The sequence below is a fragment of the Lepidochelys kempii genome, chromosome 6 (genome assembly GCF_965140285.1).
Source record: "Lepidochelys kempii isolate rLepKem1 chromosome 6, rLepKem1.hap1, whole genome shotgun sequence".
Lineage (NCBI taxonomy): Eukaryota > Metazoa > Chordata > Testudines > Cheloniidae > Lepidochelys > Lepidochelys kempii.
The window spans coordinates 107,038,878-107,063,795 of NC_136385.1; the positions used below are offsets into that span (position 1 = coordinate 107,038,878).

Genomic DNA, 24,918 nt, shown 5'->3' on the forward strand with positions numbered 1-24,918 from the left:
TTTATTCACCATGAATAAAAGTGGCAAACATTAAAGCAGCTGATAAATGCAAGGAGAGGCTAAAGGTTAATCTCTGGGCCTCATTTGTTTTATTGGAACTTTTTAAAAGACTATTTACAATTGGTATAGTACTCACAGCTGCAGACTGCTATTTCTGACCTGGTGTCAAGTATATAGAGACCAAAGATTTTGATGGCTGACTTCCCCTAGTATGCTGGTAAATGATGTAATGGAGGAAAACCAATTCACCTTGCTTGCTCCTTTGAGTGTCCTGTTAAACAAAGCTAACCAAATACCCCCGCTGGCCTGCAGAGATGAGCCTGAATTCAGTTAGTAGTTCTTTCCTGCTGGGATACTTTCTGTCACTATTGTCACAATGCTTTTAGTTTTAAGTAAAATGGACCAAAATTGGAATCTCAAATCTGAATCCAGATGAAAGGGGTTTGGACATGAATCCCTAGATCTGAACCCTACAGTTTTGTTTCTGGATCAGTCTCAAGCCCAGAAAATTATTGTTTTCCCATTCAGATGTAGGTGAAGTTGGGGTGGGGGTGAGGGAGTGGAGCTCACTATTTGTACAAGATTTCAGCATAAAATAGCATCTGCTCACCGCTGACTCGCTACTCACCTCTTCACCTCCTCCCTCGCCCACCTGCCGCTCACCTCCTCACCTCCCTGCCAGACTCCCCCGCCACGAAACCTCCCCTGCCGCCTGCCGTGCAGCTGGCTTGCCGCTCGCCTCCTCACCCTGCTGCTCCCTTTCCCTCACCGCGAGGCCCTACCCCCATTTCACCTTTAAAGCGCTAATAACATTCCCCTACGGAAACTAAACAGCTATAGATCAATTGCCAGATGGATTCTCCTCTGCATGGCAGGGAATTTGGTATATACTGTATAGAGAGACATGAAAAGTCAGGCTACCTGCGCCCTGAAGCCTAATCTATCCTTTTGAAAAGTTTCAGAGTAACAGCCGTGTTAGTCTGTATTCGCAAAAAGAAAAGGAGTACTTGTGGCACCTTAGAGACTAACCAATTTATTTGAGCATGAGCTTTCGTGAGCTACAGCTCACTTCATCGGATGCATACCGTGGAAACTGCAGAAGACATTATATAAACACATAATGTCTTCTGCAGTTTCCACGGTATGCATCCGATGAAGTGAGCTGTAGCTCACGAAAGCTCATGCTCAAATAAATTGGTTAGTCTCTAAGGTGCCACAAGTACTCCGTTTCTTTTGAAAAGTGTTTGTCATTGACAACCTGCATCAGGGCAGTAGTTTAATGACTGTTCTTGCACAGAATTCCTTGCCAGACTCGCTTACTTAAACTGGGTTTGAATAAAATGACTAGATCAAGAAATAAACTCACTGGCTATGTCAGCTCCTCCTTGAGCCAGGTTAGTCAAAAATATTTCTACTTGGTACAAAGAATAACGGACGGGTCGTTTGGAAACTGTTTTTAACCCCAAGAACACATTTTCCTACAATATCAAAGCCAGCTGAATGTGGCCAAAGGCTTGCTGGGTGTTGGCAAATGCCTGTTAAATGGCTTCCTTACCATTTTAATGGCCCTTAACAGTTTTAGTGATCTGCTACTAGGTCTCTGGTCTGAAAAGGCTTTTTCACTGTGTAAAGTTACTCGGGGATCCCCTCCCCTCCTCACTCCCCGGCCTGCTGCTCACATCCTCACACACACACACACACACAACCCGCACCCTGCAAGGATGGGGGTGAGGATGCACACACCGGCAGCTGCAGGGACCTCCGAAGGGGGAGGAGGATGGAGTGGAGTAGAGGAGGAAGACTCACACCAGGCAGCAGCAGTAGGCCGTGGGAGCCTCCAGGAAGTGTCAGAGCAGGGAGGGGAAGAGGCAGGTGGGGGCATCATGGCCCAGGTATAGGGTGGCAGGTACGACTTGCTAGGGGAGGCAATGCCTCCTCTTGCCTATTATACCCGCCGCCCATGTCCAGGATATCCTAAACCTATTGTGTGTGTGTGTGCTTAATATCTATTAGTAGTTTTAGATAAGAACATGCTTTTTGGTATCAATCATTTCTCAGATGGAAGCACTGCATTCCCATTGATTTATTTCTGATCCTGCCTGTGGAGAAACAGTTAAGTTACTACTGCTTTCGATTCTGAAAAACCCCTGTTACTCTGAAACCTGTCATGTAACAACAGGATCAGACTCCATAGTTTTTATCCCCTGGTCACTTGGGGTATTATAACAAAGGCATTATGTTGGAAAGACTCTTCCAGATTTCCCCTTTATGTAATAATTTTTCCTGCTGCTTTGTTGCAGCAGGATAGGTTTTGCATCTATTCCACATTTCCCTTTAGGTAATAGAAAGGAACAGCATCAGAACTGAATGGATTGCTCCTGGGGGAAATTTAGCAACTTGTTTTTTCCACTGGATTTGCTGGTAACTGAGACAACTTTAAAAACAATAGAAGTAATTGTTTTTCATCTTTTCCAAATATAAATGAGCCCAATGCACTTACCTATAGATGCGATATGACAGCTGTAATTTCATACTGTGCCATCAGATTACATGCTGTGGGATCTCTTAAAATTTAGTTTTCAAAGTGTATTATCGCAGTATGTTTTCTTTATTTCTTGATATGCATTGTTTTCCTATAAAGGGAACAGAAATAGGGAAAGATTTTTCATTTGCTTTTCCTTTATTTCCACTTTGGTGCTTTTGATTGCTTGCACTACTAGACCTATGACACATTATGACTTTTTTAATTCTCATGTATTCTTACTTAACAGCAAACAATATCTTAATGTGGAACAGAAAGGTCTCCTTTGTAATCTTTAAAGACTTTCAAAATGAGAGCAACGTACACATAAGTAGGAGATGTTAAATGTTCTTATCATTGAGACTGTTAGGCATAAGCTCCTATTCTTCAAACTGTTTCCAAAAGTGATTTTCAAAAAACTGCCGCAGCAGCTTTGGTGCTGGGGTCAGGGGAAAGGTGCCTCTCCCAGTCGCAGCAGCTCCAAGACTTGGGCCGGGGCTGGTGGACAGGTGCCTCTCCCCACCACTGCAGCCCCGGGGCTGGGGGAGAGGTGTCTCTCCCCACTGCAGCCCTGCATGCCCCAAGCTCCCCGCCCACCCCCTATTCTCCACCTCACCAGGGCCGGCTCCAGGCACCAGCGTTCCAAGCAGGTGCTTGGGGAGGCAGTCAGAAAGGGGCGGCAGAGTTTCGGTGGCGGCAGCAATTCGGCGGCGACAGGTTTTTTCACTGCTTGGGGTGGCAAAAACGATAGAGCCGGCCCTGAACCTCACTCTCCACCTCTCTCCTCTCCAGACCCCTGTGGCTGCGTACCTGCACGGCTCTCCTCATTAAGTGTGCGGCCCTTGATGGGTTCCTGTGCAGCCACGCACCTTAGAGGGAACACAGCTGATGTCCCAAACCAGTGGTGGGGTCTATAATTAGCTTTCACCAAACCAGTAACAAATGTGAACTCCTGGATCACTAGAACAGCCTTACCATGGCATCACAGAGAGCCCCCTTAGTCTCTCCAGTCTATCTTGCCACCCAGACAAACTGGACTTAGTGATAAATTGTCACTTACACCAACAATCACACCATTTTCAGGTTGCTTCCAGTCCCAAGAGATCAGTCACTTACCCAAGATCTGCAGTTTCCACGGTATGCATCCAATGAAGTGAGCTGTAGCTCACGAAAGCTCATGCTCAAATAAATTGGTTAGTCTCTAAGGTGCCACAAGTACTCCTTTTCTTTTTGCGAATACAGACTAACACGTCTGTTACTCTGTTACCCAAGATCAATTGGTATCCTAGATTTTACGCCAAAGACACTGCCTGTAGCCAATCCTGTAATAAACTCTCTAAAGGTTTATTAACTAGGAAAAAGTAATAAGAGAGTTATTTACAAAGCAAAGCAAGCAAACACATACATACAAATGGGTTACCATCTAAATCCTAAGAGTGACAGAGTTGCAGTGATCTGTCTATTCAAAGTGTCCTTCACGGCAGACCGAGAGGCAGCCCCTGGGAATCTCTGCATCCGATGAAGTGAGCTGTAGCTCACGAAAGCTTATGCTCAAATAAATTGGTTAGTCTCTAAGGTGCCACAAGTACTCCTTTTCTTTTTGCGAATACAGACTAACACGGCTGTTACTCTGAAACCTGGCCCTTGAGAGTTTCAGCAGCCAAAAAGATGCAATTTCTTCTTAATTCCCTTCCCCCAGAGCTCAAGATAATGGGACAAGTTCATGTGCACATCTCCTCTTCATGGTGAAGGGGGGAGCAATCAACAAAGTTTTTTGTCCTCTGATGTTCCAGGGTTTGTCTGGTGTCTATGGGCCTTCTTTTGTTGGTCAGGAGAGGACACCTCCTCTGGCAAACTAGTACTTCACACTTGGTAATGCTTCTCACCAGAGCAACCACTTCTACATTTACAAAGCAAACACTTAAATTTTACCTTATAACATGGGATATAGATATTATAGGTGATATTAATGCATGTAGCAACATAGCAGCATTTCATAGAGTTTAAACACTAAAAACATTTTATAAGACTAATACCTACAGTTTTTGGATCAAAACTAACAAACAGGTGACCTGGTCTGGTCTCCATTTATGAGGCTGTCAGGTCTTAGCTAATGCCTGCAGCATGGGCAAGAGCTGGCCTCTAGCCTGCCAGCGTAACAGTGGAATCTATGAAAAAATAGAATCAGTGGAAGACATTCTTCTTTGTGCATAATATTGCAGGATGAGCCACCCTTACTTAAAGCAGATTTTAACTAGGTTTCTTTTTACCTTTCACTCTTATCACAACATTTCTGTCTGGCATATATTTTCTTTTTTCCACAGCTCAGATGGCCCCTCGATAAACATATTTACTGCAGTTTTAAAGTTTACATAAAGGAGCAAGTCTTCTAAATTAGTAAGTATTCTCAGGGGGATATTCAACTATATTAGCCAAGTTCATGTTACACAAGAGATTCAAGGAGATGAACCCACAAACTGAGGTCATTTTGTATAGGAAATACACAAAATCACCATGAAAATATTCAGTCTGCATACATGCTGTGAGACCGGTAAAAGCAGAAGGTTGGTTAGGAAAACAGTTTCAGGGAGAAAGGCTGTGTTGAGAAACAAGAAATGGTATGCTAGCTTTTACTAATTGTTCCTCTTACTGCCAGATCTGACAAAACCAAATCAAAAGATGGATTGATACAGGCTATTCATAAAACTATTTCAGGCATTCTGACTCCACTAATTTAGTCACAGGGGTTCTCTTACATACCTTACAGACACCAGGATTAAGACCAAGCAAAATCATCACAGTTATTAAAGAAAGGAAAAGAAAACATTAAAACAAAACACAAATGATAAACTGGTTACTTCCATTACAAACTCTTCTATATGTCTCTCTGTGAAGAGCTTTCAACAGAAAGTACACACTTGAGAGTGAACTGCCTCTGGGGGCACTTTTCTCCTGGTAAACTAAAACCAAAGTACCATATACTGTTTCCCAAAATTATTATGAATCCATTATTTAGTATATCCTTAGATCATTAAGAATGTTGATAGATGGGAAAAAGAATTTATTTCAGGGCGGGTAGATCTGTTAGTTATTAATAAATAACCAGTCAGTTTATAGTTGGGTAAAGTAAGCAATCTGAAGTACATCCTTTGAAATCAAAGAAAATATTTTAGAAGAAGCCATTTAAGGATCTGTTTTGAGATAGGTCTATTAACCAATATTAAGAATCTTAAATCCCACTATTTCTCTGTTTAGCAATGTTTAGCCCTTGTATAGTCTTCAGAAATACATGGTCTAACCACTTTGTGATTATCAGGAAAAACTTAAAATATTAAGTTACGATCACATTTCAATTTCTACATTCCAGAAGAATTATACAAGTTTCAAGGTAATCCCTTGTCAGTGTCGTAGTTAACTTTCTCTCACCGACCCACCCACATTGAAGTTTTAGGGAGATTTTTCTTGGATTGGTTTCTTCCTGAGTCTTCTCTGTTTTCTTACCTATGTGTAACAGCTTGCTTGTAGAGATGGACTGGAAGAGTGTGGAGTGCTTGCTGTCTAAGCAGGGTAGCAGAGGCTTGTGTGTGAAAGGTGCTCACTTCACAGGGTTTTTTGCTCTCTTCCGTCCTATTTCCATGAAATTATGAAAATGCTCCTCTTTCAGGCCTGTTTAGATTCAAAGTTGGTTGCTGTCAATCTTTCATTGGCTTCATGTCTTCTGTGTTGGCTTAGGTGACACCTGCAGCTCCTGAACATGCAGTTGGCCTGATCAAGACACAATGGTTCTTTAATTGTCTTTGTTCTTGTGGCAGGAAGCATCAGATAACTTAATTCTTCCTTTTTATTCAGTCCATTTTCTTAGATAACCCTTTAATTCCATCAGAGTTTAATAGGAGTTCAAATTCAGTTTCAAATGAATCCAAATACTTTTGTTTTCTTTGTAGAAGTCAGCTCTCAAAATAGTCTTTTCAAATTCTTAAATGGTCAAAGAAATATTGTCTTTTCTTTTTACTAATCTTTGGAGAGGTTCTTCTTGTCTTCACAAGTTTGGTGAAGGGCTGCTTAAGCATTGCCATATGATTCATTTCTCCATTAATATAAATATTTCTATACTCACATGACATCTCATATTAGTAACCAGTTAAAGCATCAGGTGACCTTGAAATAAAGCATTTTACCATTTACATAAAAATGATATTAGGAGCTTTGCATTTAGCTAAGTTATTTGCAAGTGTGGGTTTCACAAAGGTATTTGCCATTTAAACATTTAAGGAATAAACAAGGTTTAAAACACTTCTAACTATACATATTTTTCCTAGAGTCTTTTCTGAATGTAAAAAGAAAAGGAGGACTTGTGGCACCTTAGAGACTAACAAATTTATTTGAGCGTAAGTTTTTGTGAGCTACAGCTCACTTCATCGGATGCATCCCTGAATGTATTTTCTGAATGTAGTTTTTAAGAGCAATTATAAAATTCATTTCAATTAGGATATTTCTAGAATGCTTTGTGTGGGTTTACTTAGATTAATTACTCTGATAATATACCCTGCATTCCTTTCACAATCAGGTCTCTTCCTAAAACATGAATGTTTTATATGATTTTTCTTCTTAAAAAAAGATTACCTTTGTATCAAGCTGGTATCTTATACAAAGGGAGATATGTCCTATTCTTTGATAAGACACTCTGGCTGGTTGGTTGGTTTTCTGACTAAATGGTTTCTAGATTTTCAATCTACCATTTGAAGTATATTTACAATTGTAATTACAGACTCTTATCAAATATTCTGTACAAAGCATGAATCATAATAATGAATCATGAAAGACTAGGGTTGGAAGAGACCTCAGGAGGTCATCTAGTCCAACCCCTGCTCAAAGCAGGACTAACACAACTAAATCATCCCAGCCAGAGCTTTGTCAAGCCAGGCCTTAAACCTCTAAGGATGGAGATTCCACCACCTCCCTAGGTAACCCATTCCAGTACTTCACCACCCTCTAAGTGAAATAGTTTTTCCTAATATCCAACCTAGACCTCCCCCACTGCAACTTGAGACCATTGCTCCTTGTTCTGTCATCTGCCACCACTGAGAACAGCCGAGCTCCATCCTTTTTTGGAATCCCGCTTCAGGTATTTGAAGGCTTCCATCAAATCCCCCCTCACTCTTCTCTTCTGCAGACTAAATAAGCCGAGTTCCCTCAGCCTCTCCTCGCAAGTCATGTGCCCCAGCCCCCTAATAATTTTCGTTGCCCTCTGCTGGACTCTCTCCAATTTCTCCACATCCTTTCTGTAGTGGGGGGCCCAAAACTGGACACACTACTCCAGATGAGGCTCACCAGTGATGTTACCTCAATCTGCTGGCAATGCTTCTACTAATGCAGCCCAATATGCCGTTAGCCTTCTTGGCAACAGGGGCACACTGTTGACTCATATCCAGCTTCTCGTCCACTATAATCCCCACGTCCTTTTCTGCAGAACTGCCACTAGCCAGTCGGTCCCCAACCTGTAGCAGTGCATGGGATTCTTCCCTCCTAAGTGCAGGACTCCACACTTGTCCTTGTTGAACCTCATCAGATTGCTTTTGGCCCAATCCTTCAATTTGTCTAGGTCACTCTGGACCCTATCCCTACCCTACATAGTATAAAAGCAAATAGTATAGAATATTAAAGCAAAATAGAAGTTATAAAACTGCATTCCAAGGTCAGTGTAGAAAGACCTGGAGGTAATAAACATTTTATGTCTGTAAAGCCATGTTTATCTTCCCGGATAGTTGCTTGTCCTTGGAAGATAAGGTAGAAGCCTCCTAAAATTCCTTTGATTAGCTTGAATATTTCATCTAATTAAACAAACAAAAATACATGCATCTGACATACTTTTATCCAAGCACTGTATGTATGAAAGCAATGATAAATATATTGTAAGCTTCAGTTAGCACACAAGCAAGTTTAATAACATCTTATAATGATATATAACATGATATAATTTTATTAATATCATTTTTGTGTCAGTATTGATATCTCTGCCCTACATTTGTCTTGTAACTAAGATCTAATCCCCTACTTACAGCATCAGCTCTGGGATTTTTGCCCTGGGTGAACGTCTGCACTTTGGAGCCTGCCGTTATTCCCAAAATAATAAACAGCTGCGAACCACATTTTCCTCCTGCCCCTAGTATTTTGCTGCCCATGGCAATCATCTGTATTGTAAAGCTAGCCACATGTATTTGGGATGTACAGAATACTGGTTTGGCCCTTTGTAGCTCCTAAAAGAAAACCTATGTAAATGTAAGATCTATGTATACTGCACATGGGCTTACTCTGGACATGATACCAACCATGCACTGAACTCCCATTGAATATTACAGCAGAACCCATCCCTTATTAAGACCCAAATTACTAAATAATTGAACCATAATATGTTAACACCTATGCCAAACTCATTGGAATGGTCATTCCAATGGATCTGGACTGTTCTCAGTGGTAGCAGATGACAGAACAAGGAGCAATGGTCTCAAGTTACAACAGGGGGGTGTTAGGTTGGTTATTAGGAAAAACTTTTTCACTAGGGGGGTGGTGAAACACAGGAATGGGTTACCTAAGGAGGTGGTAGTTTTAACCTTAGAGGGTTTTAAGTTCAGGCTTGACAAGGCCTGGTTGGGATGATTTAGTTGGGGATTGGTCCTGCTTTGAGCAGGGGTTGGACTAGATGTCCGCCTGAGGTTCCTTCCAACCCTGATATTCTATAACTCATTTCCCAGAGTGCAAACTGAACCTTAACCAGCTAAATCGTTGTCCAAAGCAACATTAGATGGGATTAACTATCTCCCACTATCTCCAGCCAACATGGCTGGCATCCCTTTTTTGTGAATGAAAAATGTGCCGTCCTTTTTCCTTCCTTGGTGAAGGAAGACAAGGTGTCCTTTTGCCTCTCCTTATATCCTCAAAATTCATTGTTGGTTCCCAGAGTCAGGGTGACCTGTCCTCCCGCCTGGGGTTTATTTGCTTTTATGCTGGCTTCACTTCCTCCTGCTGATTTTGTATGAAAATAAGGCTTTTGTTGTTTTAGCTTACAATGTTCAATTTACAAGTGAACCAAAACAAACAGGTGAATATACCTCCTTTTGTCTGGCAAAAAGCCATTTGTCAACCCTGCTTTGATTTAGACTTTAAAACATTTTCCTGTGTGTGTGTATATGTGTGAGCTCCACAACTTCTTACGTGGTATTTGTATATATATATTTTCACAATGTTATCAATGACGAGTGTGATCCAGGCTTTCATTTGAGATCTCACATGGCATTCATTATAGATAAATATTATGAAAGCAGTGTGCTAGGTGCAGTGAGTTTGTCAGGCCTGTTAGAAGTTGCTGTTATAGAATAGTGAATCTTTTTCCAGCTGGCACTGAGCAGTTCTTAGGGTCACAATCACACTGATGACTCAGATTCACTGTGTGATGCATTATAACCCGTAGTTATTTTTCACCAGTGCTACTACCTACTCAGTTATTCCCCATGTTGTAGCAGTGTGTTTGATTTTCCCTTCCTAAGTAAAGTACTTTGCATTTGCCTTTACTGAATTTCATCTTGTTGATTTCAGACCAATTCTCCAATTTGTCAAGGTCATTTTGAATTCTAATGCTGTCTTCCAAAGCGCTTGCAGTCCTTCCCAGCTTGATGTAATTTCTGTGAGCGTTCAGTGGCAAGGGTCTGGGCACTTCAGGGAGCGCTCTTGAGTACTCTGGGGGTGGTGTATGCCTATCACTAGCGTGCACTGAGAGAGAAAGACGTGGGGAGACCTGGACATTAGTGCTTGCATTGTTGGTTTCAGGGAGTTGAGCTGCAGCAGGTACAGATAAGACCACCTCACATTAAGGGCAGGTAATGATGAGGTGCCTCTTGATCCTGGATACCATCACAGTGATACAGTTGCAAAAAAGACTAAGATTGTGGGGTATTAACAGGATTGGTATTTACATGGGAGATAAATTGTCCCTCCCAACTTGGCACTGGCCTAAGATGGAGTACTGTGTCCAGTTCTGGGTGCCATATGTTAGGACAAATATGGACAAATTGGTCAGAGTCCAGAGGAGAGCAATAAAAATATAAAAAGTTCAGAAAACCTGACTTATGAGGAAAGGTAAAAAAAATTGGGCATGTTTAGTCTTGAGAAAAGATGAGGAGGGGTCCTGATCACAGTCTTCAAATATATTAAGGGCTGTTATAAAGGTGATGGAGAACAATTGCTCTCCATGTCCCCTGAAGGTAGGACAACAAGTAAGGGGCTTAATCTGCAGCAAGGGAGAGATTTAGATTAAACTATTAGGAAAAAGTTTCTAACTAGGAGGGTAATTGAGCTCTGGAGTAGATTGTGGAATCCCCTTCACTGGAGGTTTTTAAGAACAGGTTGGACAAAAACACCTGTCAGGGATGGTCTAGGTTTACTTGGTCCTGCCTCAGCACAGGAGGCTGGACTTAATGACTTTGAGGTCCCTTCCAGCCCTAACTTACATTTCTATGATTAGCTGTTTTTCCTCATTTGAGAACAGTTAGGTAGCTGGTGTGTGCTGAGATCACTGCCTATTATGCTGACCAGAATTCTCTCCTTTTTTCCTTGTGCTCTGCCTTCTGTCTGTATCCACCTGCTGGCTCTTGTCTTATACGTCTATTGTAAACTCTTTGGGCAGGCACCATCTTTTTCTTCAGTGTTTGTACAGTACAAATGTGGTCCTGGTTCATAACTAGAGGCTCGGAGGCACTACTGCCATGATAATCTTCCAGCAGATGGGATGTGGTAGACCTGGTAAAGGCTTAGGTGAGTAGGAGATCTACATATTGATTACCCACAATCTTGCAGAAGTCAGTGGGACTTTTGTCCATATGAGGACTAACACAAGAAAGCTTATCTTGGGTTTCCTGAATGGATCCTGAAGCTAACTCATCACAGATATTTCCATGTTGTGTTTTTACCATTTTGAGGCAATGCAGAACTCAGAGTCATGAGTAGGTTCCTGAGATAAGCCTACTCTTTTGACAAAATCTAGCACATTAATATCTCCAGTCATTTTAGGCCAAGTGATGCCTTCCCTTACAAGTAGTTGTCATTCCATTGAGTTCAGAGGTATATGCCCAATTTATGCTCACCATAAATTTAATCCACGGTGTCAAATGGGAAGTCAGATATCTTGTATGACTAAAAATATAGAAACCGTTGGAGCAGAGAAGCTGAGTTATGCTCAGGATGTTGTGACTGAATCTCACATTAAGGTGTTGGCAATGATACAGCTCAGCCTGTTCTGGTCTTAGCAGCAGAGAATCAGAAGGGAAGAAATCAATGGACCAAGCTGACACTTTGTTATCTCGGGTGAAGTTATGTCCCTGCTGAATTTGGACCAATGTCTTTAAGAGATGTCAGTGATTCCTTCACTGGCCTCAATACTAAGAGGTCATGGAAGACAAAAATTCATACACAAACAAGATCACTTGGACATTGTTTTCTTAAGAGAACGAAGCTGGAAGAGCAGTAGTAGTAACAACAACAGTTAAGTTTCAGTATTTTCTGTTCAAAAATGCGCACTTGTGCATCTTTGCCCCGCGAGAGCAGGTCAGCACCTCCAAAAGCCACAGACATGGCCACTTCTTACCAGGGAACAAAATATTCCTAAATTATGTTTAAAAGCCTCCACCTTGCAATGAGTTATATGTCAGCAGACTCCTATGCTGTCCTAGAACCCAACTGACCTCACTGCATGGGCAAAGGGGACAACCTGCATGAATTGCATTGCAGGACTGGGTTCTACATGGGTAAATAATGTTGGAGCTTCCACAGCAGAAGGTGCTCTCTCATTCGTATTATATTTTTTTATTATGTGTAGTACAGTAGTGCTTAGTAACCCCCCAGTCATGGGTTAGGGTCTTCTTGTGTGTTAGGCTCTACACAAACACAGAACATTATTTATCAATTACCGTTATTTCTCAATGGACCCAAGTCAGAAATCATAGCTATTTAGCTGTGACATACCTAGTTAGTGAAAGCCACCATTGTCAAGAAATGGGCATTTTTACTTTAATAATACAGTCTCTTCCTCCTTTAATTATGGGTGGGGGGGATAGAAGTTATTCACACTTCCACAGGCAGCACACAGAAAAGCGACTTGCTGGCCAACGCACCTCCACATGAGGGGACATGGCACAGCAGGCTCTCCGCAGTTGGTGTCCCTGCCAACAGCCACTTTGGCCCTCCATGATCTGCTTCGTTTGGTGACTCAGTCCTCCAGCCAAATCACCTTAAAGTCTTACTCCTTGCAGAGTAGCAATGTCCCACAACTCTAATTAACAACAGAGCATCTTAATCCCATCCAGGGCTCCTCTGCCATTCCCCTTTTCTCACAAAGCGGTAGACTCCCAGGCTTCCTCCCTGTATCTCCCAACAGAACACAGAAAACCCCAAACAAACCAAACTAAAGCCATCCCCACTCAGTCTGACTTGAGCTTTTAGTCCTACCAGTGTCTCCCCAGGTCCTTGTTCCAAATCCAGAACATCAACTACCTTGGCTATTTTTCACAGGGCCTACGGATGGGGCTAGCTCCTCTCCTACAGTTTCCTCATAGTTCCTTTCCCAGAGTGAAGGGAAACTCCAGCCTACTTTCCTCCTAAGCCTCCCCTGTAGCTGTCACTTCCTTCCTTTATGTAGAAGGCTTAGCTTTGCCCCAGCTGGGTCTGATAAACCAAGCCTGACACACCCTCCAGATAGAGCAAAGGGGGTTAATTGAGCTCTCAGACTTCTGTTAACCCTTTGTTCACCTCTGTGGTGTTTACACCCCACCACATGGCATCAAAAGCAAGAAATATCTGTCTATTGCTTTGCCCGCCCACTTCCTGGATCCCACTAAGGCTTGAGTCAGGGAAACCTGGGGTGACTCAATTCAGCCCTAAAGCTCCAGTTGATGTAATCAAACAGCCATTTCAGGATATGCATATATTTTACAACATCAGAGAGACCCTAGGAGACTAGAGACCTTAAGCACTCTAGAAATAGTGCCTTGTGTTCAACAATTAACTTCCAGTAGTTCCTCAGTCTGAAATGTGAAGAGTGGCTTCAGAGCAAAGAAAGCAATTACTGTTAATGCCTGCCTGATCTTGTGAGAGATGAGATAAGTAGCTACACAGAGAACTGTGCAAAAAAATCTGCAGCACAGCAAAGGTGAGATGAACATCAGAGTCTCTGAGCCAAATCCTGAGCTGTTTGCCAGGTTACTTCAGCTGAGGTTCCCTAGCCATTTCTATTTAGTTGTGATGGTTTTCTAGCATTGGACAGTGTTTAAACAAAGAAATGAAACCAACCCATCCTTGGAAAGGTACTGTCTTGGGTTTTAGCCTTTCTGTATCGTGCATGGTCAATATTTACACTCTGTGTGTAAACATGTAACTTATTTATTGTTACATAATTTATCATAAATAAGCTAATGGATGTGTGATGTCACTGTAAATGTTTGAAAACCATGGCTTACGACACTTAGCATTTCCACAGCTGTGTAAACCATGGATCGCTCAGTAAATGCAGGAAAAAATAAGTAGTAATATCAAATGAGTGCTCGTCTACACTACAGAGAACATGTTGCAGCATTTAAATATATTACCTAAACTGATCTCAAAATCCTGGCTTATGCAGTGTTCATAAATTCATTCATAAATTACTCCCACATCTGTACCAATATTTGATTCTTACAAAGTGCTTTTCATCTCCAAAGTTTTATAACTAACATTGGGCCAGATTCTGGCTAGCCCCTGCATGGATGCTCACAGATGGGAGGGGTAAGGTAGAACCCAAGATGCTCCTGTATCTTTCAGCTCAATTCAGGGATTGGCCAGAATCCTGAGAATCTGGGAACTTACACTCTGGTCGCTTCAGCCCCCAGTAACTCAAAGAGGGCACAGAAGGAGAGGCAGCTTGATGCAACCCCCATTGACGTCAATGGGAGTCTTTCCATTGAGTTCAAAAGGTGATGGACCAGACTGAGGATGGGGGCTGGATCATGGTTCCACTCCACACAGGCTAGCCAAGGGGCTGGTCACTGAGGGAAGCATACTGCATTCCTTTCAAGGATGGTGCAGCAAGCTCACTGGTGATTGCCTGGGCATCTCTAGCAGAATTTTGGATGATTCAGCTAATGCTGGATTTACAAGGGGGACGTAGGCACCTAACTGCCACGTTAGCTGCCTAAATTTGACATTTAGGCACCACTGGCATTCACAAAACCACCGCTCAGTTGCTGCCTAGCCCTGAAGGTACCTGAAGTCCCTGGGCACCTAAGTTTCCACCACTAAAGTCCCCATGGTGCCTAAATTTCTGTAACTGGACGTGCACAAAGCCACTTAAGAGCATCTTGACACCTAACTCATATCTAAGCTGCAGCTGGATTCACAAACTAGATGTTTCCCCATGTATCTTGCCTTTGGGGCCCTGGCAGGTAGGGGTGCTCAGAGGCTGCTAAAGAACATGCCTACCAGATCAGGAACAATACAAAATATAGATGATGGAGGAAGTGGTGCCTTTAGCCCAGTAACTAGAGCACTCAGCTAGAATCTGGAAAAGCTGGGTTCAAATCCCCACTCGGCCTGATATGCAGGGGGAGCTTGGATCTCTATTTCATGCAGGAGAGAAATCTGCCTCAAACTAGCCTGTGGATTAGGGCACTGAGATAGGAGAGGATTTCACACATACTATCTCAACTGAGCACAAAATGGAAGCTAGCTAACTCCAGCAGAGAGCAGACTTCTTAAAGTATGAGGGTCCAGTACCCAGAAAACAAAATCACGGTCATTGCATAGGCTACAATGCCAATAATTTGCTTTATTTTACAGAATTGTCTTTGTAAATGCTTCCTTTCCAAAAATGTAATCCCAAAGATATGAGGTGAGGTGAGGGAGAAATATCCTAAAACATGTACTCTCTCCTTGTTGTGCTGCTATTCACTGTAAAATTAACATTCTGCAGTGGGATATTCTTCTTCTGCTAGTCATAATCATGAGGAGAAGGAATAAGAAATTGCCAAGCAATGTTCCAACCTTTATGAACTTTCTTTGAATTGCAAATGAATGGCTTTTAAATATGTGCATATGTTCAACCACAGAGCACAACATAAAGGAGTCTTATATTGCTCTTCACCAATTCAGAACCTTTTATGTTACTAACAGGAAGATAAACAACTTCTGTTTAATTGCAGTATCCTACAGGACTTCTGTTCAGGAATGACCAATTGATTGGCAGTCATCCACCAGTCTCCTGCGTACATTTATGGCGTAAATCTGTAAGTGCTACAGGAAGAAGGAGTAAAACAAAGTTATTTGCAACACATTAAGTGGACCTACCACAGCCTCAGAGCTCTCAGATATTTAATTTATTAGCACTGGTGTCCAGATACCAGTGTTGTATGAAACTGGGTGAAAGATTGCCACTACCAAGACTGGACTTTTGCTAAGTGATTTCAGCATTTTGCAGGAGGCTGAATAGAGCAGGAGAGAGAAGTCTGGTGGGAGCCCTTTTTTTGTACAAAGGAGTTTGCAGTGATAATGTTGCTTAGCATGGTGGAGGTCATGCTCCTAGAGCCTTAACATTATACCTGTACTGCATAAAAGGAGTCCACACAAAGACATGATCCTGGCACCAAACAGCTTTTACAATATGAGACAGTGAGCAACAAACAAAGGGCCGGGGTGGGAGGGGGAGCTACAATCAAAATACGCACAATGTGACACATAAAACTCCCAGTATGAGTGTGTTTGGTTTTAAACTGTAGTAAGTAAATCCAAATTGATTGTACCAAACAGCACCAAAAATCAAGGTGTCCCCAAGACCTTAGGTCACAGCGTAACTCACCAAGCCATGCTGCTAATTCTTCAGACAATACTAAAATGGGTAAGGGGCCAAAACCAGGCAGGCATTTGAAGACAATAAGGGAGGTTGTTTGAATGGGTTCTGAGAAGAACAGAGAGCAAATGATGATGTCAGAGGACAGGGATATGCACCTGAGTTTAGATATGGGTGTGAGAAGGTGTTATATTTTGGACAATGTGAATTCTGGACAGTTGAGAACACTGCATGGATACTGCTCATGGGGAATGAATACACAGATTACCAGGATATCTACTTGTCTGCTAAACTCTGTTCCTTTTAAAGTTACCTCATCTTCCCAGCCCCCTCTGTCTGTTTCACTCCCCTGCCCTATCTGACATCTACATTCTAAACTCTCTGGGGCAGAGACTATCTTCTTTGTTACCTGCCTTTACAGCACCTTGCACAAAAGAATCCTGATCTTGACTGGGGTTCTGAGATACCACAGTACTAATCAATTACCGTCAGCTTTGCAGTAATCCTGCATCCAGCAAGTATGGGTTTGATTGTACATTTCCAGCAGTCAGCTAGCAACGGCAGTAACCGGAGCACAGCCTATATTTGCATAATAGACAGCAGACCCCTCCAGTGAGATCTAAAGTTGTCCTTTTGCTGTCCAGGTGCCAGCCGTATCAGACAACTGCCCTGATTAAAAATACGTTTGACTCAGCTTCCAATAAGACTATAATAAAAGTTACCGCATTTTAAAGACTTGGCATAAGGCAAGTCCATACCTGTTGCTCAGTCCCGACAGCTACGCTCAAACCCAGGAAGACCATTTTGCAGTTTAAAAATGTCACAGTATGCTCTTAGCGGCATAAACACGGGAATCTCTAGTAGGAGTAAAGAGGTTATTTTACATCTGTATTTGTCACTGGTGAGACCGCTGCTGGAAAATTATGTCCAGCCCTGGTGTCTACTATTCCAGAGCAAGTTGAAATTATGGAGAGGGTTCAAACAAGAGCCACAAGAATGATTAAAGGATTAGAAAAGATGCCTTATAGTGATAGACTCAAGAAGCTCACTCTATTTAGCTTAACAAAGAGAAGGCTAAGTGGTGACTTGATTGCAGTCCATAACCTATGTGGATAATGAATATTGGACATTGGGCTCTTCAGTCTAGCAGAAAAAGGTATAACACGATCCAATAGCTGGATGTTGACAAATTCAGAATGGAAATAAGGCATAAATTTTTCACCGTGAGGGTAATTAGCTATTGGAACAATTTACCAAGGGTAGTGGTGGATTATTCATCACTGACAATTTTTAAATCTTGATGGGATGTTTGTCTAAAAGATTTTGGGGAAGTTCTATGGCCTGTGTTATGCAGGAGGTCGGACAAGATGATCACAATGGTCCCTGCTGGCCTTGGAATCTATGAATACAATAGTAACAAGCAAGGGGCAGATTTTCAAAGGCCCAGAGTGGCAGCTAGACACCCAACTTCCATGTGAACTCAACAGTATGTATGCACCTAAGTGACATTAGTGCCTATGAAATGCTTCCCCTGAAACATGAAGGCATTCCAAGCTGTGCAATATTAACAATACAGGGCCACATTCTCAAAGAGGTTGTCACCTGGCATCAAAATTGTCCCACAGAAATCCTGGACAGGCCCGAACTTATGTGACAGACACCATCTTGGCCATCAGACCAGGAACTGAAACAGGGTCCTCCAGACTAAAAGCAGGACTCTCTTATTGGGGCTGTAACATTCATGCCCTCTGTGGATCAGGCAGGGTATTATAGATGCAAAAAAAATAAGCATATGAATCCAGCCATGAGAAGGCAAGCGACCCAATTTGCTAGCAGATGCAGGTTTTGCACTCACAAATTTACTCGTCCAAAATCGCAGTTGCATATTAAATGGTTGTTTGTGAAAATGTGGTGCTTAGCTGCTGACAACATTCATTCCATCCCTGTAGTCTAAAAACCATTAAAAAAAGAGGGGGAAAAGGATCATCATGTCCTGTAGAAACCAAATCACCACTTTTCAAGGAAGGGTATAAAACAACAAGTGAGATGCCACAAGCACAACACCTGCACACCATAAAACTATCAAGAAAGAGAGAGAGAGACTACAAATCTGTCCTATAGGAGACTATACTTAACACTACAAAAAGATAAACCATGAAGAAAACCAATAGTGTGCTCAAGGTATCAAAAATGCTCTACTTTATATTGCTGGAATTAATGATCCATAAAAACATTTTGTCCCAGCCTCAGTCATCTAGGGTGACCAGATGTCCCGATTTTATAGGGACAATCCCGATGTTTGGGGCTTTGTCTTATATAGGTTCCTATTACCCCCTACCTCTGTCCCAATTTTTCACACTTGCTGTCTGGTCACCCTACAGTCATCCCAAACCACAGATCTTCCACTGTTTCATCTCTTCTGTTTTCAGTCACTTGAACGAGATCCACCTGGGATGCTCCTGTGGTTACTGTCTCAAAGCCTCTTCAAATATGCAGTATCTGTAAGAGGATAAACCACATGCTATATACAATTAATTGTCAGTCTGTATTCCGTTAAAAGACATGCTCCTAGGGAGTATAAACAGTCATTTTTACTTTATTTATCATGTCTTTAGCAGTGATGTGCAGTATAGAATTATCTTATTTCACATTTTATTTTCCAGCAGAGAAATGGATTCCATCACAGCAGAAAATGTTTCCAGTGGTATGACTACCTGGAAGCTTGGAACCAGTCAGTCTTTTTCACACAACACATCAGAAAACAGCAGCAGCTCTACCTGCATTATATTGGATGCATGGGATTGGTTATATACATTTCAGCCTATGTTCCTCTGGGTCATTTTTGTCCTGGGAGTGATAGAGAATGGCTTTGTCCTCAGTGTTTTGTGTTTCCACAAGAGTCGCTGCACGGTGGCTGAAATTTACCTGGCAAACCTGGCAGTTTCCGACTTGATGTTAGTTTGCGGTTTACCTTTCTGGGCCATTAATATCAGTAATCAGTTTAAGTGGCCTTTTGGCACTTTCCTTTGCAAGGTTGTCAATGCAATCATTTACATGAACTTTTATTCTAGCATTTATTTTTTGATGATGGTGAGCATCGATCGCTACCTGGCCCTGGTGAAAACCATGTCTCTTGGACGTATGCGACGAGGTACATGTGCCAAATGGAATAGCCTTATCATCTGGGTGTCTGCATTGCTCATATGTTCTCCTGCTCTAGTGTTCAGGTCTGTCGGTTATGTGGAAGAAATCAAGGGCAGAGCCTGCATTCTTCATTATCCATCCACCCACTGGACAATTGCAACAAACATTGTGCTGAATACTGTGGGCTTTTTGATCCCACTCTGTGTAATTACCTATTGTACTATTCAAATAATCAAAGCCTTACGAGGCAACAAAATACAAAGACTCACAGAACTCCAAACTGAGAAGAGAGCCACCATCTTGGTCCTTGCTGTCCTTTTGCTGTTTATCATTTGCTGGCTTCCTTTCCAGATCACCACATTCATTGACATATTAATTCAGGTCGGCAGCATTTCTGACTGCATTACTACAGAGGTCAGTGAATTGGTGACCCAGGTAGCTACATACTGTGCTTATAGCAACAGCTGCCTTAATCCAGTATTGTATGTCATTGTAGGCAAGCATTTCAGAAAGAAATCCAAAGAACTCTACAAAGGCTGCCTGCCTAGGATATGCACCAAATCAGAGTCCATCCAGATGGAGAATTCTTTGGACACTCTTAGAACATCCATTTCGATTGAATGCCCAAAGAAAAAGTCTGCTTCTTCATTAGCACGATAGCACAGTTTTGCTTATTGCAAAGTTACAAGAAAATCTTTCAACATATCAGTGCGTAAACTGTCCTTAATATCCATCTACTATGGCACCCCATTGTGTGCACTGGCTGCATTCATTATGCATGAAAGCTTGGGGAGCTGATCTCAGTAGAAAACTCCATGTAGGCACCTACTTCTACCAGCTAATGGACAACATTTTTCATGACTGAATCACATTTCATGATATAGTTATATATTCATGGCTGAAGTTTATTTGGCACACTATCATTTTAAATATTCATATTGCTAACAAAGATAAGTATCTGACATCAGAATATAGTTCTCTAAGTAAAGCCATTTTATAACAGCTACTGTCAGTATTATGAAGCTAACCCCAGTACCATACATTTGAAAGAATACATTTTTAATATAAGGAACATTTTCAGATGAGACTATAGTGACTGGAAGGTCTTATAGGATCATTATTTAAATTGATGTTCAGCGTCCACATTATTTTCCCCCTGTGGTCAATAAGGTGTTCCAAATGGTCCAATCCAAAACATGCTGTTTACGTGATTGCCAGGTTATACCTTTTGGGGATTGCTCTGGCTTTGGTGGGGGTAGAATGTAATGTAACCCTACATTCCCTAGAGTGGGACAATTTCTAGTCTTTTAGATCTGTGTAACCCCCGCTACATTCAACAAGGGTTGCACAGGTGGAACTGAGAGCACAATTTGAGTGAATGACTGTAGTTCACAAGTAGACTGTAAGCTGTTCAGGAGCAAAGACCTGTATTTTCTACCTGTCTGTAAAGAAAAATTCACATCTGTGGTGCTGTAGAATACATACACGAGAATACAGATTAGACATACATGGGGTATACTCATAAAAAAAAAAAGAAAAAACAGAAGTATGATTGAGACAACCGTACAATAACTGCATTTGAAATCAGGCTGATGCTAGTGGAAGATCTGCATGATTAAGGAATGCATGAGCACATTCTTTATCATGTAATGTAGGCTAAATCAGCACTGTAGAGTTAACTTAGCTACATGAGTTAACTCCTCGTGAGTAAGCCTAGCTCAAGTGAGAGCAGCCACACTGCAAAAGGAGTCTGGAACTGTGCAGAGTGATTGTGTTAGCAGCTGCTGAATTGTGCTAACTTGGTCCTCTCCCACTGGGCCAGCAAAAAGTACCAGACTTGTGTTAAGTGGTTTTCTGTGTGGACAGGTCTTGAGTTAACACTGGGGTTATGAAGTGAGTTAACTCTGCAGTGAAGACAAGCTCCTTGTGTTCTGAATAGCCAGTGGTCTAGCAAACTAGCATTTTGCCTCTGGAAACCTGGTTCAAAACCTGATTTGGGATCTAATCAAAAGCCCACTGAATTCAATGTCTTTTCATTGACTTCAGTGGGCTGTGGAGTAGATCCCTAAGGTCTCAAGTTAAAACTGAAATAGACTTGGTCAGAAAACCATCAGAATACTGACAATCGTTGCCTAACAACCACGCAACTGGAAGTGTTGCTTATGAAAGGCTGAAGAGGAAAAGCAGCCATTTGGGAAAGTCCTATTAAATTTTAAAAGGATTAAATCAACAGGGTTCTATAGAAATGTAAAGAGTTCCCTATAGATTTCATGCTAAAAACAGAGTATTTAATAAAAAAATGTCCTCCTTTCCATAGGTTTGTTGAACCATCCTACATAATTCTACAGCAGGGATATACTTTTCTGTTCCATTCCACATATGATCCAAAACACCTATAGAAAAATATATAACTTTTTCTGAAATTCTGTAGACTTTTCATTAGCTTCTGAAAGTGTTATTACACCCCTTACCCTCACAAACACACCGTTCACTCACAAACTTTAAAATAGAAATAGCATTTTAAAGCCATAGAAGCACAAGAGAACTTCCAGTATTCAGTGCTGAGAAGCAAAATACCAAATGATTTAGAAACTTCTGGACAAACAACATTATTTTAAAGCACAGAATCATAGAAATGTAGCGTTAGATGTGACTATGAGGGATCACCTGTCCAGCCCCCCTGCACTAAGACAGGGCCAAGTATACATAAACCATTCCTGTCAAGTGTTTTTCGCACCCGTTCTTAAAAACCTCCAAGAATGGGAATTCCACAACCTCCATTGGAAGCCTATTCCAGTGCTTAACTATCATTATAGTTAGAAAGATTTTCCTAATGTCTACCCTAAATCTCCTTTGCTGCAGATTAAACAGATTACTTCTTGCCTACCTTCAGTGGACATGGAGAACAATTAATCACAGTCCTCTTTATAACAGCCTTTATCACATTTGAAGACTGCTGTCACATCCCCCCTCAGTCTTCTTTTCTCAAGACTAAATATGCCTGGGTTTTTTTTACCCTTTCCTTACATATCAGCTTATGTGAACTTTTTCATTTTTGTTGCTCATCTCTGGATTCCCTACAATTTGTCTACATCTTTGTTAAGTGTGAACCCCAACACTTGCCACAAAACTCCAGCTGAGGCCTCAGCGGTGCCAAGTAAAGCTAGAAAATGACTTTTTGTGTCTTACTTACAACATTCTTGTTAATATGCTCCAGAATGGTATTAGCCATTTTAGCAATTGCATCACATTGTTGGCTCATATTTCTTTTGTTAACCCCCACCCCCAGACCCTTAACAGCTGTACTACTGCCTAGCCAGTTATTCCTCATTTTGTAGTTGTGCATTTAATTTTACTTTCCTAGGTGAAATACTTTGCACCTGTCTTTACTGAATTTCATCTTGTTGATTTCAGACAAATTATCCAATCTGTCAAGGTTGTTTTGAATTCTAATCCTGTCCTCCAAAGTGTTTGCAACCCCTCCCAGCTTAGTGTCATCCAGAGATTTTATAAGCATACTCTCGACTCTATTATCCAAGTCATTAATAACAATATTAAATAGTACTGAACCCAGGACAGGTCCCTGGCAAGACCTCATTAGATACATCCTCCCAGTTTGATGGCAAACCATTGATAACTACTCTTTAAATATGGTTTCTCAACCAGTTATACACCCACCTTATAGTAATTTAATTTAGACCACACTTCCCTATTAGGCTTATAAGAATGTCATGTGGACCTGTGACAAAAGCCTTACTAAAATCAGGTAATATCACATCTACAGCTTCCCCTCTATCTAATAACCCTGTCAAATAAAAAAATTAGTTTGATATGGCATAGTTTGTTCTTGGCAAATCCATGTTGTCTATTATTATAACCGGATTATCCACTAGGTAACTACAAACGTATTGTTTAATAATTTGTTCCAGTATCTTTCCAGGTATTGAAATTAAGCTGACTAGCCTATAATTTCCCAGGTCCTCTTTGTTTCCATTTTTAAAGATAGGTACTTCTCCAACCATCTGCAACCTCATCTTGTCCTCCAGGAGTTGTCAAAGTAATCCCTGACAGGTCTGAGATTGCTTCAGCTGGTTCTTTAAGTACCCTCGGATGAATTTCATCAGGCCCTGTTGATTTGAATACATCTAATTTATCTCAATATTCTTTAACCTGATCTTTCCCTATTCTGGCTTGTGCTCCTTCCCCCTTGTGAATAGTAATTGTGTTGAGTATCTGGTCACCATTAACTCATTTAGGGAGGACTGAACCAAATAGGTATTAAACACCTCAACCGTCTTGATTCATGCATCACATATATGCATACGTGCACGTATATGTATACAAACTATAGTTACATTATTTTGTTAAAATGTGTACTTGCTGCATAAACTTTTGAACATAGTGCAAATGCATGGTGGCAGGGTTCTGTAGCATGTGTTAATTTAGTCTTTTGAAAGTATCACTGCCTTAGAGATTGAAAGATAGAATAGAAGGTGGATCAAGGGAAAATTAACTGATATGACTGACATCTTTAACTATTCTCAGAGGTCCTCTTTTTTGGGTAGCTTCCATTCACTCTTCCACTAGAGATGAGAGCGCTCAGCGCTTTGCAGAACTGGGCTCTGAACATTAGACTACAGCTGAAGTCAATTGATGACACTCACCATTTTTCAGTAAGTGCTCAACAGCTTGCAGGCTCAAGCCCTTACGCAATAGCAAGTGTTATTTCCTCATTCAGTGGGTTCACTCCTGTGCTGCTGGGAGCCAAGATGCATATTATGAAAAGCATAAGTAGAGTGGCCCTAAATTACAATGAAAACAGAGCAGGTTCAAAATTTTCTGATGGAAAGCTTTTCCCTCGGAATATGCCTTTTTTTATTTTTATTTTTTACAAATGTAAAACATTCTGTGGGAATATGTCAATTCTGACAAAATTTCATTAAAAAATCTAAACTGTTTCAAGAAGGGTGCAATGGAATATTTTCAACTTTTTGTTTCTTAGCTTATTGTTTACAAATTTATTTTGTTTGATATTATATTATAAACCATAATATAATAAAGTCAAAATCAGATTGAAATATTTCAGTTTTATCAAAGCAGAACATTTTGACTGACTGAAAACAAATTGTTCTTGAAAATTTCATTTCACAGGAAATATTGAAATGTTTTATTTTCATTCTGATTTGGAATGTAAACGAATTTTGAAATGTCAAAATTTCCCATGGGATGGATATGCCAAGTTTGGACTAGCTCTAAATGAAAGAATACTATAGGACACCCTAGCCTTACATCAAAATAGAAAGGTTTCTTCTCTCGGATTACCTTCTTAGATAAAAGGAGAAGCAGCAGGGCAGGTTTGTGAGAGGCAGAATTTCCAGAGAAGTAAGAT

At 41.2% G+C, this 24,918-nt stretch overlaps 1 protein-coding gene across 4 annotated transcripts in view; it reads left to right on the forward strand.

The window, feature by feature from the left end:
- Positions 1-24,437, forward strand: part of BDKRB2 (bradykinin receptor B2) — a 46,296-nt gene extending 21,859 nt beyond the window's left edge. The window contains exons 2-4 of one of the 4 annotated variants that reach the window (XM_073349583.2): positions 4,846-4,918; positions 15,742-15,825; positions 19,049-24,437. In XM_073349583.2, the coding sequence (XP_073205684.1) occupies positions 19,056-20,189 (1,134 nt within the window). In that variant the 5' untranslated portion in view covers positions 4,846-4,918; positions 15,742-15,825; positions 19,049-19,055 and the 3' untranslated portion in view covers positions 20,190-24,437. Of the gene's footprint in view, positions 1-4,845; positions 4,919-11,240; positions 11,330-15,741; positions 15,826-19,048 lie in introns of those variants that run through there. The other 3 variants (XM_073349586.2, XM_073349585.2, XM_073349587.2) reach the window with 3 other exon arrangements.
- The last annotated feature ends 481 nt before the right edge of the window (positions 24,438-24,918 follow it).